Source organism: Bubalus kerabau, chromosome 18, assembly GCF_029407905.1.
Source record: "Bubalus kerabau isolate K-KA32 ecotype Philippines breed swamp buffalo chromosome 18, PCC_UOA_SB_1v2, whole genome shotgun sequence".
Lineage (NCBI taxonomy): Eukaryota > Metazoa > Chordata > Mammalia > Artiodactyla > Bovidae > Bubalus > Bubalus kerabau.
The window spans coordinates 18,876,835-18,894,953 of NC_073641.1; the positions used below are offsets into that span (position 1 = coordinate 18,876,835).

The 18,119-nt window shown below is 35.2% G+C and overlaps 1 protein-coding gene across 7 annotated transcripts in view; it reads right to left on the bottom strand.

The window, feature by feature from the left end:
• KIF2A (kinesin family member 2A) overlaps window positions 1-18,119 on the bottom strand; it is a 68,521-nt gene that overhangs the window by 22,627 nt on the left and 27,775 nt on the right. For 5 of the 7 annotated variants that reach the window (XM_055555081.1, XM_055555084.1, XM_055555086.1 and 2 more), the window contains 6 exons: window positions 6,939-7,033; window positions 6,425-6,544; window positions 4,630-4,684; window positions 3,481-3,603; window positions 2,820-2,920; window positions 1,071-1,166 (listed from right to left, as the gene is read on the bottom strand). In XM_055555081.1, coding sequence (XP_055411056.1) covers window positions 1,071-1,166; window positions 2,820-2,920; window positions 3,481-3,603; window positions 4,630-4,684; window positions 6,425-6,544; window positions 6,939-7,033 — 590 coding nt within the window. The remainder of the gene's footprint in view (window positions 1-1,070; window positions 1,167-2,819; window positions 2,921-3,480; window positions 3,604-4,629; window positions 4,685-6,424; window positions 6,545-6,938; window positions 7,034-18,119) is intronic. The other 2 variants (XM_055555082.1, XM_055555088.1) reach the window with 1 other exon arrangement.

The following is an 18,119-nucleotide window of genomic DNA, read 5'->3' on the forward strand; positions in this document are numbered from 1 at the left end:
GAGCTCAGATATAAGTTAAACAAATGGAGGGGCAAAAGAACTAAAATACATGAGATCAGATGTTATGAACTACTATTAAATCATATATAATACATATGCCTAACATAAACGTTTATTTTGTGTACCCAATACATTCCATGTATGCTAGGTCAGATGTATTATTTTTCACAAATACAAATTACAAAAGTATTCCCTGTCTAGTAAGTTTTCATTCTTTAATAGGAAAGGAATGCATAATAAGACATTTTTTAAGCACTAGAGTTTTGGTTTACAGCATTCCTCAATAATCATTACTGTTAAAAGCCAAAATGACATTTATTTAAAAATAAAAAATTAATTAGCAGTAAGTTGGAAATGATGATGGGATCTACAGCCCAAGCCAAGAGGAAATAAACTTGGAATTGAGATGAAAGTATAAGTGATGGTTGCTCAGCAAAGCCCTTGGTAGGGCAGAGCAACAGTTAAGGATGTCAGAAGACCCAATCTGCTTTCTGACCATCATTTATCTCACTTCCAAGTTATTTACTCTTGGCTTGGGCTGTCAATCCCACCATCATTCCCACTTACTACTAATTAACTTTTTATTTAAACTTGAGCAAACTTCGGGATATAGTGGAGGACAGGGAAGCCAGGTATGCTGCAGTCCACGGGGTCGCAAAGAGTCAGACACGATTTAGTGACCGAACAACCACCACCAAGGACTTAAACGCTTTGCTGTGAAACGGGTATCTCTGTGAGAAGCCTGTCTCACATATCAATTATGGGAATTATGGGTAAATGTGGGTAGTTTCTTTCTCTTTTTCTGGCTGCACTGAGTAGCTTGTGGAATCTTAGGTTTTCTGACCAGGGCTTGAACCCAGGCCCTCAGCTTGGAGTCCTAACCATTGCATCCCCAGGGAATTCTCAATGGTTTCTTGATTTTCTTCTTAAAATATGGAGAAGAACCACCCATAAAAAGAGGAAAAAGTTACAGAGCTAAATCTAAATACAATATTAATTTAGGGGGTATCAAACATATTTTTATTCACAGCATAAAAAGTTCCAGGGCAATCATTTACAAAGAATCTTACAGGATCTGCTGTTGTTAATGGTCTATAGTCCAAACTGCCTCTAAAGTCTCTGATCATACACATAATTTCATAATTTGGGTTTGTAGCATCAACATCCTGTAAAAAGACAGAGAATTCATCATTTATTATAATGACAATAAAGCAGCATTTGTTGCATTTATACATGGTTTGAAAATTAAAATTAAAGTAATAAATTGTGTCACTGGTAATAGCCAAGCCCAAACTCAAACCAGAGATGTGATATAGTGTCAGAGTTCAAGATCAATAACTGCCCAGAAATTACTTTTATTTTAAAAACACAACTCTCTTAGTCTACGTGCAATCTGTTAACTCCAAGCCAAATACTGCTTATTAAACCCACCCTTGTCTTATTTCAAATGTTATACACATACCTTAATTGCCCTAGAAAATTGAGCAAGAGAAACAGTACTCATCCTAAACATCAAAAAAGAACTCTAGAAAAGCTGAAATTCTTAGAAAAATGCATTTAATCAGATTCTTATTTCTAATTCCTAATCAATGTTTCAGAAAAATAGAACTATGGATTCACTTATGTTCATTTCCTATTTTTACTGAGTCTCTAAAAAAAAACTAAGGCATGGTATCAAACAGTTCCAAATCAACAGGATATAGGATTTAAAGGAACTGGAAGCCAAGACAATTTTTTAAATCTTTAAAATTCAAATTATTGAATGGTAACAGCAATTTACTTTTTTGCTTCAAAACTGAGAAAATTCAGATTAAGACACAAATAGCAATAGCTAACAGCCTTTGCTAGCCAGGCCATGAGTATAAATTATTAAATATTTTATGTCAGTTTCCCCCCCATGTTTTTGTTGCAGATTTGCTTTGAGTACAACTCAATTTCAAAACTGTTAATGTAACATACTTTCAATTAACATTTTGGGAAATAACACCAACTATATCAATTGAGAAGTAGCATATAGAGTTCACAGATAAAAATATCATGAAGTACCCACAGGAGACACCAGGTGGCATCTGTGCTAAGTATCAGTAGATATCAGCATCATTTATTTCAAAACCCAACTGGTCCTTCTCAGGTCACTTTCAGATATAAGCTGATTTATTCAGGTTGAATATTATATTGATTCCACAACACAACATCTTTATGATTAAGGGCACTTGAACATACTCCTAAATAAGGAAACAATCCTGATATTTCATTACAGGAAACGAGTTCTGAGAATTATAATAGTTACAATATAAGCACAATGGAGGAATTATTTGTACAACAGTAAAAAATGTGAAGACTTGTAGAGAGATAAAAGACCAGTCTTCTACGTAATTTTCCATTGTTGGTAAAATTCTGCTAACCATCTAAAGGAAACATGAGAAGAGGGGCATGACAGAGCTACACTCTCAACATCGAGCATAAATCAACATACAACAAATTTCCACTCTCTCATTATGATATGTTCAATTTATTAACCATGGAAAAACAGTAACATTTATAGTATAACCATACACTTTAACTGGTACTGGCTTACTATTCAAAATGGAAAAAGCCTCAGGACTAAGACATACCAACTAAACGAGAAATTTATGTAGTAAAAAAAAAAAAATCTGTAAATAACTTATTTTCTCAAGAGTTTATATTATTCCTCAATGCCAATCTAAGGAACCATATTGAAATCTTTAAAGGAGTTATTTTTTCATAAGCCAATCACCTTCACTGACACAGTAAAATCTTTGGTTGGTGCATAAACAAAATATGTTTTCGTTACAAACCTGGGCTCTTTTTTCTCTAAGTTCTTGCTGTTGCAGTCTCCTTTTTTCTCGTTTTTCTTGCAATTTCTCTACCTCTTTCACACAATTAGATTTTCTACGTGCTAGAAGAAAAAGATGAGCTGTAGAAGTATAGTTTTCTTTTCAGAGTACTGTACTTATACAGAAAAATTTTATGTATCAATGTAATTTTACCACATACACCCAAAAAAAGGTACACAGTGACAAAACATGCCCATGACAAATATGTGAACTTACTTATGAGCTGCTTTAACACAACTAGGAACAGGACAAAATACAAGTAAGAGTCATGAAAAGTGACTCTAACATACTGCTACATGTCATCTCTTGGTTTAGAATCAAAGATCTTTGAACTGATAGGACAAAGGAGCATATTTCTTCTGTAACATCTGTCAAGATCATCTGGCCAGAATTTTAAATTTAAAGCAACCGAAACATTGTTATAGTTTTATATTTATAAATTTTTTTCTTCCCAAATATACATTAAAAAACCCAATTAACAGACTAACAACAACAAAAATTTTCCACAATGGTAAAAATAAAACCTGCAATTAAGCTTGCAATTTGGGGACTTATAAAGTTGACCAAGAGAAGTTACATGTATGACTAAAATGACTGAATCCTTGGTACATGATTTACATACAAGGGGGTCCAAATTCCTTTTTTGCAGCTTGAACTGGAGATATATCTGAAACACTACCATTCTGTTGTGCAGAGGAAGACTGTTCAGGAAGCTGACTAGGCCGTGCACGTGCAGAACCAACCACTGAAAGGGAAACAACAATTTTTAAATATATGTGATAAATCAATTCTGTTCAATACACTGACAAGCTGAAAGGTTTTCAAAGTAACATGCACAGACTTAGGTTTTACCAATGTAATTGTAGCTACAAAACTCAATCTGAATAATTTATATAAAAACCAAAGCCAAGCTTGATTTTAAATAATCATTAAAAAAAAAAAAGTGGGCAAAATACAGATTTTTATATGCACTCTCATTTCGAAAAACTCAAACAATTCAGACATATAGAAAGTAACAATGTAAAAGTATTTCAACCCTCTTTGTATTTTAAATCCCACTCTGCTCCTCAAATACGCAAATCTTCAACAGAGAATTTCCCACTGTGGATGTTACAAAAGTGGAAAAAACAATATTGAGTTAAATATAAACATTACATTTTACAAAGAAATGTAAATTTTCACAAGACTCAAAGAATAGTGCTGAGAGTGCGGGGCTTTCCCTCTACCTTGAACATCTCCCCTAATACCTACGGCTGTCCTGCCTCATTGTCTGTACATACAAGGAAACATCTCTATTAGAAAGGACCATTCTGAAGAGCAGAAAAGAATTAACTGCGCTTTACATCACTCAGCTGAAAACATATGAGAGTCCTGAAATTAACTACAATTTATACCTATTCAGCTTGTCTTCAGTTACCCACGATACTTTTTAAAAGTCTGTTAGCCAGAAAATTATGTAAAAATGTCAATGATAAATTCACCCTTGTTAAATCAATTGACTACTTCCCCATTCCTTTCTCTTCAAATCTGAAAAATGATTGAGTAAATAAGATGAATCAAAACTGCACATAACATGGAGTTTCATATTTATCATATACCTTTACAAATCATTTTTTAGATATCACTGACATTATTGTCTTGGGAAATCAAGAAGATACCAATTTTAAAAATTAGCCATGTAAAGTTTAAATAAATAACACCACCAGGGGTAATGTTTACTTTTGATTTACCTTGGCAGGGCCACAGGCAAAATAAATACATAAAATTTTACCTCTATTATCTCTTGGAGGAGGCTCATTCTTAATAGAAGCCACAGTCCGTCGATTCTATAATAGAGAAAACATTCATTTTACTTTCTCTCTTTATTCCTCATATATACATCTATCATAATCAGCTTCCTTTAATTAAACAAAAACAGACATACAATAATCCAAAACTAAATGGAAAAAAGGGAAAAAATAAATGGAGAAAAACTAAAATTATCTTATAATAAATTACCAGGAATGCCATCAATATTCAAGTTTATTTAAATATCCTGCCACTGTCCCAAAACAGTCAGGAATTAAAATGAGCCAGGTACTGTTCTAAGGGCTTCATATGTATTAATTTATTTAATCTTCACAACAACCCTATGAGGTCATCATTATTGCTTTCTGGATTCACAGATGAGGAAACTGAAGCAAAAACAGATTAAATAATTTCATTAAAGTGTGTGTTTTTTAATCATCATGCTATCCTGCCAAAATTTCATCTTTGGATGTCAGGGGTAAGTAACAAAACAGAATTTTTAGGCAATGTACAGCTCATTGTTAAACTGAAACATCAAAATACTATGAAATACACTGTTGGTTTTCACTAAAAGGTTTCATTAGACTTGCAAGTTTTTGGTCCTATTATTTATTTACCAAGACTTTACTTTATTCACCTAAATAAAAGATACCAAATAATGCCATGAGTTTCAATGCTAACTGCACATCAAATCAGATGGCTACTATTAAAAGAATATTGATGCTAGGGCCACTCCTTAGATAAAACTGAATCTCTAGGAGTGGGGTTAGGAATCAGTGTAGTCTGAAAAATTTCCAGGTGATTCTAATATACAGCAAAGGTTGCTAAGGACATATCAAGAAAGATAAACTATGAAGATCCTTCAAGGCTGTGAAGCCAAATATGAAAAACAGTCCATTTACAAAGGAGTAATTCTAAGGGGGATCTCTAAGCAGTGATTCTCAATATGCTGAAATTATATGAATTTAAAATGTCTTATGTTCATAAAAGCAGAATATTGTTGATATCAGAATTTTGCTGATATTGTTGAGTTTCTATCATATTATATGTGGGTGCCTATGAATGTCTTCCATGCAAGACAGTGAGCTCCTACAGGGCTAAAATCTTATTAATCTTTGTAGTATTAATCTTTGTACATTGTCGATAAGATCAACAATGTAGTAAAAATTTTTGAACACAAAGAATTGCAGATTTAACAACCGTCAGGGACTATCTGATTTTTAAAAAGTTGTATTTTGATACAAAGTTTTAACATTGAGACATTTCAATAGAGAAGAGGAATTATTTTAAAATAATTTAAAAATCACATACATTTTTAACTGTTAGGAGGGGCATAGCATGGCTTTAAAATTTATCTTCACAGATAATACAGAAATAGTTAAACTGTCATCTCATTTTTAAAAATAAATCTAAACAACAGAATTACTATCTGAAAAGACTACTAAAATGGGAATTTATTATGAAAAAGAAACTAATCTTTTCTTTATCAAAGTCATATGTATTCACTCAACAAATACTAACAAGCAAAGATTTTGACCAATGTCTTCTAATAAACTACTAGTCTTAGGAAAAATCCTAACCAGTCATGACATTTCTAGGATCTAGAATTGTGAATCAGATAATTTTTCAATCCTTTAAAGTATGTGTGTGTATATATACATGTAGATGGCAGAAAGAATTAAGGTTTTTCTAAAAGCAAACAAACACATACTCTTCACAGTCCCATTTCAAACAAGAACACACACATACACACCCTGCTCTGAATTTGTATCACTAACCTTTACAATTTTGTTTACTTTGGCTGAGGATGTTGGAGGTGGGGGTGTCTCTGGACTAGGCTCAATTTCTTCATCTGGTACAAGGTCAGGGTTAAGTGAAAAAATGCTCTCCAGGTCAATCTGTTTTTAAAAATTCATATATTTTCAGAGTGAATTTAGACAATCTTTCGTTTTCAAATAAATTTACACATAAAGGATAAATGTTAAACAATTTCAGTCTAATGAATAATATTACCTTAAAAATTAAATTACCTAGAATTACAACCAACATATATTTATTTAAAAGAATCTCTCTTAAGGTAGTACTCTGTGGTCTGATTATATGTCTAATTACATGAGATATACAGGAGGTATCTACCTTTCTTTGAGTGAAATTTTTTAATCACTTTGAAAGCTTTTCAAAGAATGATAGCAGATACATGCACTATATTAAACTATACAGTTTTCTGTTTTGTTTCATATTCAGAATCTTGATTTTAAGACTAGAAATAAAGTTTTAACCTAGTGATCATACCTCTTTGCCTTTTGTATCTCCATTTTCTATCCACTCAACAGTTACACTTTCGTTATCTTCATTTAAAGATGTTACCATTGCTTGATGTATTCGGCCTAAGTGGGAATAAAATATACACTTTTAAAATGCTACAAATTATGGTATTCCTAAACACTGTCAAAAATGATTTTATAATTTACAAGTTTAAAAGACTATGATAAGAGGGATTTGCAGATTCTTGGGATTGGGGAATGAACTTCGTCTATGGAACCATAAATGACTTTGCCACTTGTCAAGACCAAGAACTCAAGAAATTGGATTAGACTGAAAGTTTTATTTTCAGCATATGTGATAAATGGTTACACGTGGCATGGAATGCCTGAAATTTTATACTGTTACAACAGTTCGAATCCTAAAAGTGTCCTTACTGTGAGCCAACAATGATCCTGAAGAACACATAACAAGAATTAATGAAGCAGTTTTTAATACTATATAGATAACAAAATACTTTTAACTTAAATTTCACTATCATTCCCTGTACAATTGATCAAATTATTTAGAAATTATTAGGAAAAGGGATCTGAGTCCAAAAAGTCCAGTTATTTTATATGTGACGTGAAAGTCTGACTCTTTGCGACCCATGGACTGTATAGTCCATGGGATTCTCCAGGCCAGAATACTGGAGTGGGTAGCCTTTCCCTTCTCCAGGATTTTATATGTGGGCTCATATAAAAATTAAGTGATGAATACATATAATCTTGTTAAAATTTCAAATATTGAAAATTTAAGTATATACTGTCAGCAATATATTGGTGCTTTAAAAAAAAAAAAAACTAAAATATATACTGGAATCTTTCCGCGACAGCATTATGGATCAACATTAACTAGCAACTTCATAAGCATTCTATAAAAGGAATACATCATAATTTATTCTTTTACTAAGAAGAATTTAAACTGTTTGCAATTGTCTGCCATTAAAACATGTTGCACTGAGTATAAGTACATAGTATGAATGTTTTCATTCTAGATTTCTAAGTTCTAGATTTCTAAATTTCTAGAAGCAGACTGGGTTAAGGAAACTGAAATTTTGATAGTTATTTGAAAATTGGCCTCTATTTATATTCCCACCAATGATGGAGCCTATTCTTCTATATCCTCATCAACACTGAGCATTATCAATTTAAAATATTTTTACCAATATGATAGGTTAGACCTTTAAGCTACTACTTTGTGAGCACATATACATCAAAGATTGGCTCATTTAAAATCTACACTGGTTCATTTAACATGACAAACATACCTATAAAGTAGAGCTTTCTTTCTTTAAAATGAAGACACTGAGATTCACAGTCACACAGCTATTAGTTGGCACATATTTGAACCTCAGTCACATACAAAAGCACTTGCTATTATCACTATGTTTCTCTACTCTCCTAAGATTAAGCTGACGAGGAAGATGCCTGTGTGGCTTAAATTCCAAGTACCCCTGGAAACATTTATAAACTGTAACACAGATCCTCAACGCTCACCGTGTACCCAGAAACTCCTAGAGGTTTTTTTTCCTTTTTAATTAAAATGATGTTGGCCTGAGTTTTACCCCAGATAGTATCATTTCTTACCAATTCCACTGCAATCACCTTGGTATAAGTCACCAAGGCCTTAATCTTGGATTACGGCAATTCTCTCCCAACTACTCTCTCTCTTCTACTGCCTATTCTTTATAGAACAGTCTAAACATTCCTGGTAAAAACCAAGTCAGATTATTCCTTTGCTCAAGACCTTCCAGTGGCTCCCATCCCACACAGAGTAAAAGCCAAAGTGCTTCCAATGGCATTTCATGTCCTGAAACAAAGCCCTACATGATCTGACCCCTCCCCACCTCTGTGACCTCATTCATCCCTGACTCCTGTCATCTCCAGTTTTATGGACTGATCTCTGTCTCATACAGTTATTTTCCCTCCCCTCAAAAAGTTCTAAATGGGTCAAGGACTAAAATGTGAAGACAAAAGTAAAAGCAACTGAGTAAACAGTGGTGTCATTTATTCAGATTAAGCGGACATTAGGGAAGCAACTCTTGGGAGTGGAGGGAAATGATGAACTGGAAAATACTGAGAGGATTCAAGGGAGAGGCTTTTTAGGGAAATTAGATAACACTCACTGAAATTTGATTTGGACAGAAATTAGGTAAATAATCAGTACAAATAGTATATGTCAGTTGGGTCCTCTGGGAAGCAGATGTTGAGATAGTTATGAGAACAAAAGGTTTACTGTAAAAGATAAAAGGAGAAGGAAATAGGACTGGTCATGGAAAACTTTCAGACTGTGATGCATTATCTGCAACCTGTAAAAGAAAGGGGACATAAAGCAGGATTGAGCAAAGAAAGTCTCAGATCATGAGGCAGATCTGACAGTCTTGGCCAACCCTTCAGGGAGCTCCAGAGCAAAGACTGACCATTAAAGGAGTCCCACAGGGGGCCAAAATGGAAATGCTCTAGTACTCACACCATGCCCAGTCACTAGCTGGAGGATTCCCAGGAAACGTAAAGGCCTCAGCTCAAAAGCTAAGGAGGCTTAAAGATATTAATAGCTGAGGCTATCAGCTAAATGTACTCCCTGAAGCGGAAGAAGTTCCCCTAAGAGGAGCTACCAAGGCTTGCATCAAGCCCCGAATTTATCACCATCTCTTTAGGAGCCTGAGACGCAGCAGCCACTCTTCCCCCACTCATCACCTTTAGTAGCCTCCAACCATAATATCCACTAGTAGGGCCAAGAAGATTACTGCTATAAAGGTTATCATAACACACTGATAACAATTTCTTCAATAGGAAAGGACCCCAAAGAAGATGTATCTGAGCACTGAACTACCATAAAGAATAGCATCCAGCAGGAAACAGAGAGGCTGTGCTTGAGGTTGTTGAAGAGCAGTACAGATAGGGATCTCCATGCAACTCCCAACAGAATTATCACATTAATGAGAAAAGCATGTCAATGCTTCAAAAGGCAAGACCAACATCGCCATTCTTTTTTTGGGGGTGCGGCACTGGGTCGTGGCTGCTACACGGGCTTTTCTCTAGCTGTGGTGAGGAAGCTACTCTGGTTGTGGTGGCTTCTCTTGTTGAAGAGGATGGGCTCTAGGCATGCAGGCTCCATAGCTGCAGCGCCTAGGCTTAGTAGCCCCCTGGCATGTGGAATCTTCCTGTTCCGTTCAGCTCAGTTGTGTCAGACACTTTGCGACCAAATGGGACTGCTGCATGCCAGGCTTCCCGGATCATCACCAACTCCTGGAGTTTACTCAAATTCATTCATGTCCATTGAGTCGGTGATGCCATCCAACCATCTCATCCTCTGTCATCCCCTTCTTCCGCCTTCAATCTTTCCCAGCATCAGGGTCATTTCTAGTGAGTCAGTTCTTCTCATCAGGTGGCCAAAGTACTGGAGTTTCAGCGTCACCATCAGTCCTTCCAATGAATATTCAGGACATTTCCTTTAGAGTGGACTGGTTGGATCTCCTTGCTGTCCAAGGGACTCTCAAGAGTCTTCTCCAACACCACAGTTCAAAAGCATCAATTCTTCAGCGCTCAGCTTCTTTATAGTCCAACTCTCACATCCATACATGACTACTGGAAAAACCATAGCTCTGACTAGACAGACAAAATTTGTTAGCAAAGTAATGTCTCTGCTTTTTAATAACTTTTCTTCCAAGTAGCAAGTGTACTTTAATTTCATGGCTGCAGTCACCATCTGCAGTGATTTTGGAACCCAAGAAAATAAAGTTTCTCATTGTTTCCACTGTTTCCCCATCTATTTGCCATGAAGTGATGGGACCAGATGCCATGATCTTAGTTTTCTGAATGTTGAGCTTTAAGCCAACTTTTTCACTCCCCTTTTCACTTTCATCAAGAGGCTCTTTAGTTCTTCTTTGCTTTCTGCCATAAGGGTGGTGTTATCTGCATATCTGAGGTTACTGATATTTCTCCCAGCAATCTTGATTCCAGCTTGTGCTTCATCCAGTCCAGCATTTCACATGATGTACTCTGCATAGAAGTTAAATAAGCATGGTGACAATATACAGCCCTGACATACTCCTTTCCCTATTTGGAACCAGTCTGTTGTTCCTTGTCCACTTCTCACTGTTGCTTCTTGTCCTGCATACAGATTTCTCAGGAGGAAGGTCAGGTGGTCTGGTATTCCCATCTCTTGAAGAATTTTCCACAGTTTGTTGTGATCTACACAGTCAAAGGCTTTGACGTAGTCAATAAAGCACATGTTTTTGTGGAACTCTCTTGCTTTTTTGATGATCCAACAGATATTGGCAATTTCATCTCTGGTTCCCCAGCCTTTTCTAAATCCAGCTTGAAAATCTTGAAGTTTTCAGTTCCTGTACTGTTGAAGCCTAGCTTGGAGAATTTTGAGCATTACTTTACTAGCATGTGAGATGAGTGCAATTGGGTGGTAGTTTGAACATTCTTTGGCATTGCCTTTCTTTGGGATTGGAATGAAAACATACCTTTTCCAGTCCTGTGGCCAACTGCTGAGTTTTCCAAATTTGCTGGCATGCTGAGTGCAGCACTTTAACAGCATTATCTTTTAAGATTTGAAAAAGCTCAGGTGGAATTCCATCACCTCCACTAGCTTTGCTTGTAGTGATACTTTTTAAGGCCCACTTGACTTCACATTCCAGGATGTCTGGCTCTAGGTGAGTGATCACACCATTGTGCTTATCTGGGTCCTGAAGATTTTTTTGTATAGTTCTTCTGTATAATCTTGCCACCTCTTCTTAACATTTCTACTTCTGTTAGGTCCATGCCATTTCTGTCCTTTATTGTGCCCATCTCTTATTTTCTTGAAGAGATCTCTAGTCTCTCCCATTCTATTGTTTTCCTCTATTTCTTTGCATTGATCACTTAGGAAGGCTTTCTTATCCCTCCTTGCTATTCTTTGGAACTCTGCATTCAGATGGGTATATCTTTCCTTTTCTCCTTTGCCTTTAGCTTCTCTTCTTTTCTCAGCTATTTGTAAGGCCTCCTTAGACAACCATTTTGCCTTTTTGCATTTCTTTTTTTGGGGGATGGTTTTGATCATGGCCTCCTATACAATGTTACAAACCTCCATCCACAGTTCTTCAGGCACTCTTATCTATCTATCAGATCTAATCCCTGAATCTATTTGTTATTTCCACTGTATAATCTGTAAGGGATTTGATTTAGGTAATAACTGAATGGTTTAGTGGTTTTCTCTACTTTCTTCAATTTAAATCTGAATTTTGCAATGAGAAGTTCATGATCCGAGCCACAGTCAGTTCCTGGTCTTGTTTTTGCTGACTGTATAGAGCTTCTTGAGTCAAAAGCAGCTGATCCACCAGTTAAGACTAAACTCTAGTAGGGTAGAATTGAGAAAATTTTGGTTTATCTCTAGCACAGTTCCATTTACTCATCCAACAAGAATTGAATGTGAAATTCCAGCAATAAGAAATGAATAAAAAGACTGGATCTGAATGAACCAATGAAGTCTTGAGTGTTTACTTTTTGCCAGTGGATTAGATAACTAGAAATATCTGGAGCAGAAATATCTTGGCAGCATGGGGGGCTTTATTACTATTACCAAATAATATCCTTGCAAAAAAATTTCTAAGACTGAATTCCCAAAATGCCTTTGAAGATTTTTTGTCTGTTTGATATAAGGCTCAGTTGAGATACTCAAATATTTTACTTTATTGTAGTAAAAATTTATGATTTCTTCAAAAGTCAAATGGTAATCACCTGTAAACAAAAGTGTTATATAATAAAAAGAGGGACAGATATATGAGATTTTTCAAAGGGAAAAAATCACCATGATTTAGTGATAAATAATATTTAAGTATTATAGGAAAATTTGAGCCTGGATGACTGGGAAAATGATGCTACTAAGTGGTGGAACAATGATGTAATTCATCCTAAGTCTATGTTCTTAACAGTCATGCACTGGTGTTAATAAGACAACTACAGATTCAGAATCACAAGCTCATAGACAAATCAAGGTTAGAAATACCTTTTCTAGAACCTGTGACAATCTTCCCATGTGGCCCTCCATGTGACCATCCCATTTCTCTGGTTTGAAAATATTCCTATACTCTATCCCAAATTGTCATTTGACTCTGATTCCCCATCGACTTGTAACTTTTAAGCTATATCACACTCACATCTACACTTTAACACATAATAGAGCAAACACCTGTGTACAAGCCAGGTTAAGAATCAATACATTTGAAACCTCACATCCCCCTACTCCACCCCCCACCCCAGTGAAACTCCTCCATCCTTCCCTTTCCCCCTCCATCTGAAGTAACCAAAACTCTGATATCTGAGATAATTATACTGTGGCTTTTCTTTATAGTTTTTTCACTTATAAATGTAACACACACAACCACCTAAAGTTGACCTATTTTTAAACTGTACATAAATGGACACTACTTTTAAGACCTCTTTCTTTTGCATAACATTTTTTCCCCAAGATTCACTTATGTCACTGTTCACTCATTTCAGTTCACTTCAGTCGCTCAGTTGTGTCTGACTCTTTGCGACCCCATGAACAACAGTACGCCAGGCCTCCCTTTATGTCCACTCATTTTCACTATATATGAATATGTCAAAATTTATTCTGTTGATGGACATCTGTTTTTATGGTTCTACTGTTAGGACTGGTGCTGCAGGCATTCCTACATAGGTGTACTGATACAAATATACAAGTATTCTGAACATACAATGAGAAGAAATACAGAGTACAAACATCTATAGCTTTACCAGTTAGTGTTATGATGTTTCTTACAGTGGCTGTACCTGTAAAGATTTGTAATCCCACTAGCAATTACTTCATAGTCAAATTAATACTTAAAATATCTGTCAGATTTAATACATCACACTGCGGTTCTAATTTCTCTAACTTAATGAGGTTATGCCTATTTCGAGTTCATTGGGCATTCAGGCCTTTCATGTGTTTTTAAAAAATTTTTTTAACTACTTCTCTACAGAAATTCGCTATATATTTCCTTGGTAATAATCTTCTGTTACATGGGTAACAAACACTCCCTCCAAAGTTGTGGCTTATCTTTTCACTTTTTTTAATGTGTCTTTTGATGAACTAGATAAGTTTTAATTTCAATGCAGTCACATATATATATATATATATATATATATATATATATATTTCTCAATTATGGGTTTTTATGTCAAAAAATTCTTCCTGAGACTCAGGTCGTTAAGAAAGTTTCTTATATTTTCTTCTGATGTTTTACAGGACTCACATGGAATTCTTTTCAATACTCTGGATTGATCAATATGGGAAAAGAATCTAAAGAGAATATATATATATATATATAACAGATACACTTTGCAACAGAGCAGAAACAAATGCAACATTGTAAATTACACTCTAATAAAAATGTTTTTAAAAATGAAATTTTACAAAGCCTTTTATATTCAAGGCTATAATCCACTGTTATTTTGATCTTTGTGTATGGTAACACAATTTCCAGTTTTCCCCCATGAAAAACAAATTTCTCCAGTGCTATTTCCTGAAAAGCCCTTCCTTCTACTTATCTGCAAAACTATCCATCAAATTCCAAGCATTCACACAGGTCTATTTCTTTACTCCTGGATCAAAACTACATTGTCTTATTACTTTTATAGCTTTGCAATGAATCTTGCTATCTGGTAAAGTAAGAGCTTATTTTTACCAGATATTCTTATTCTTTAAGTTTCTTTGGGTCTTCTTAAGACTTTTGCAGATCTGTATACATTTTAGAATCAGCTTGTCAAGTTCCAAAAATAAAATAAATTAGCAACAAAAAAACCCACCTGTTAAGATTCTGATTAGAATTGCACTGAATATTTTGTTTTAGACTTTTACATCATTTATCAAGCTTAATACTGACCAGAAGTTTTTCCTTCTCATACCAACCTTATTCTGGAATACTTCATATAAAACAAGAATTATTTGAAACTTGAGTGTTTGGTGGATACTGGTTAAAGTCACTTTGGTTTAGGGTTTTATCTGTGAGAAGATTCAATTTCCTTAATATAAGATTGCTGTAGTTTTCTATTCTTGATTGTTTTGATAATTATATTTTTAAGGTTCCACATTTGGGGCATACAGTTGTTCATAATTATGCTGAATGCCTGTGGTATCTGTAATAATAATCACTTTTTATTCTTATTTTTTCAACTCTTTTCCTTGATAAATCATCTGAGATTTGTCAATTTTGTCTTTCCCAAGAATAACACTTCTGTTTGCTGAGCCCCTTTATTATACGTTATTAAATAATTATTGTTTTTAGTCCTTATTTCTTATTTTCAACTTACTTTGGGTATTTTTTCTTAAATTCTTAAGGTGGATGCTTAGTTCATTCATCTTTTATCTTTTTTTTTCTTTATAAGCAAATAAAGCTAAACATTTTTCTCCAAGGGCAGCTTTAGCAGCATCTTAAAAATTTTCATAGGTAGTATTTTTGTTATTGTTCAAACTATTTTCTAATTTTCTTCATGATTCTTTGACTCTCAGTAATCCTATTGTGAGATACATCACCAATCAGAACAGATAAAGCCACAAGTAATTGGTCTGATTCACCCAGTGCACAGCGGCTGAGGAGTACCCTTGTTTTCTACCTTAATTAGACTGGATTGCCTCCCTTGGAGGAAAATTTCCTTTAAAACTAGCTCTGGGGAGCAAATCACCAGGAATTTTTTTTTTTTAATCAGCATCTTTAAAGAGGAGTCATAAGTCTTTGTCTTCAAACAGTGAACCTGACTCTGATTCTTTTTTTTGGTCCCCCATCATCCTTCAGAATCAAACTTTAGCTACCTACCCTTGCCTGAAATCCCACGGACAGAGGATCCTGGCAGGCTGTATATAGTCCATGGGGTCACAAGAGCTGGAGACAACTTAGCGACTAAACCACCACCACCAGCACCACCTGCTCAGCCTCACTCGTCCCTTAGTATTTCTGATCCATGGTGATACCTTGTTCTTGAGCTCAGCTATGTCTTTTTAAAGGTTTTCTCATATCTGGGGTATATGGATGCCAGTACATGAATTTTATTCTACTATTTTGACCAGAAGCGTCAATCCATCTTTAAGTCATATTTCATATTCACAGAAAATGAAAGTTAGATTTGAAAGCTATTAAGTTCACACTAATATTAAAATCAATACTATTATGTAAATCAATAACTCTTACAGTTTCAAAACACTACTTTTTAAAACTTAATAATCTAGAGACAGATTTTAAAGTTTTCAGCATTACTTCAACCTACTTATAAAGATAAATTACAGTGTAGAAAATGTCATCTGTTGAGAGAGAAGTAAAAAAATAGTTGCAAAGTTCTGACAAAAACAGGGAAATCCTGCAAATGTCTTTCCAATCATTTTCCCATGAAAACACCTCTTGGTTTTTAATACCCAAACTTCAAAAAATTATTTCTCAATGTAAGATATTTTGGCCAGTGTTTAAATAGGAGAAGATTTATATCTGTACATGCCAAAACTCAATCTGCATTTTAAACAAGAATGTGCAAAGAAATGTTCTTGAGTTACATTCCAAATATAACTGATGGATGGTCAGAATCACAATAAAAAACACACCAAGTATCAAAGTGATACAAAACATGGGCGTGATACTCAGTGTGAGCTACTTTCTGACATGGTGTGCTTGTCCTAAATATATTTCCACAGGCTTTTATATTTATTTACCCCACTCTAGTACTCTTGCGTGGAAAATCCCATGGATGGAGCAGCCTGGAAGGCTGCAGTCCATGGGGTCACTGAGGGTTGGACATGACTGAGCGACTTCACTTTCATTTTTCACTTTAATGCATTGGAGAAGGAAATGGCAACCCACTCCAGTGTTCTTGCCTGTAGATTCCCAGGGACGGGGGAGCCTGGTGGGCTGCCGTCTATGGGGTCGCACAGAGTCGGACACGACTGACGCAACTTAGCAGCAGCATCAGCAGTCCTTGTTTGGCCCAGTGCTGAATGAGGTCCCAAATATTTAAGAAAATGTTGAAAGGAAACAGTGAGGACAGGGAAACAGCAATTATAGTAGAAGAAAAGATTTTATTGTATATATAATGGATTTGGGTCTCAAAGAGTCAGACACGACTGAGCAACTAAACTGAAAGAATGGATTTGGTACCCTTATTTATTGTTTGTTAAACGTAACAGCGGAGAAGGCAATGGCACCCCACTCCAGCACTCTTGCCTGGAAAATCCCATGGACGGAGGAGCCTGGTGGGCTGCAGTCCATGGGGTCGCTAGAGTCGGACATGAATGAGCGACTTCACTTTCACTTTTCACTTGCATGCATTGGAGAAGGAAATGGCAACCCACTCCAGTCTTCTTGCCTGGAGAATCCCAGGGACGGGGAGGCCTGGTGGGCTGCCGTCTATGGGGTCGCAGAGAGTCCGATACGACTGAAGCAACTTAGCAGCAGCAGCAGCAAACGTAACAGTATCTTATATGCAGGTGGATTTATAATGTCAGTTACTTTTTTTTTAATGACACTACGTGGCAAACAGAATCTTAGTTTCTGCAATCAGGGATAGAACCCGCGTCCCCTGCACTGGAAGTGCAGAGACTTAACCACTGGGCCACGAGCAAGTCCTAGTCTGAGCTGATGATTAACACTGCAATTTTTTCCTATTTATAATAAAGGCAAATAGATTCCCAGGCAGCATTTTCTACACAAAATATCTGACTTTTAGAAACAGATTACTGACCTCAGTGGGAGATGAATGCATGGTTTAAAAACAGATCTTCTTGGTTTCTACTATTGAGAACTAACAGAGTTCTAAATATAATTAAATCACATAAGAACTATCATAACTATAAGAAGGAAAAAATAGTCCATATTTTTATTTTTAACCTGAAAAATGACAATTTCATATGGTTAAACCTAAGAGAAATGTAAATTTCACCCCAAATATAGATGTCAGAATAAGTTACAAAAGTATTATTTACTAAGTAATGTAAATAGAGAAAACATTTTGAATTTGTAATTTTTATTTCAAAGTTTTATGTTTAGTTCATTTTAAGAACTATCTTTACATCATTTTAAGCCTCAACTTTCTGCCATGGAGAAATAAAAGGGGAAAAGTTCAGCTCTCAATTTTTAAAAATCTGTTAGTAAATATGAAGACAAATGATTTTTTAAAAAAGAAAAAACCTGCAAAT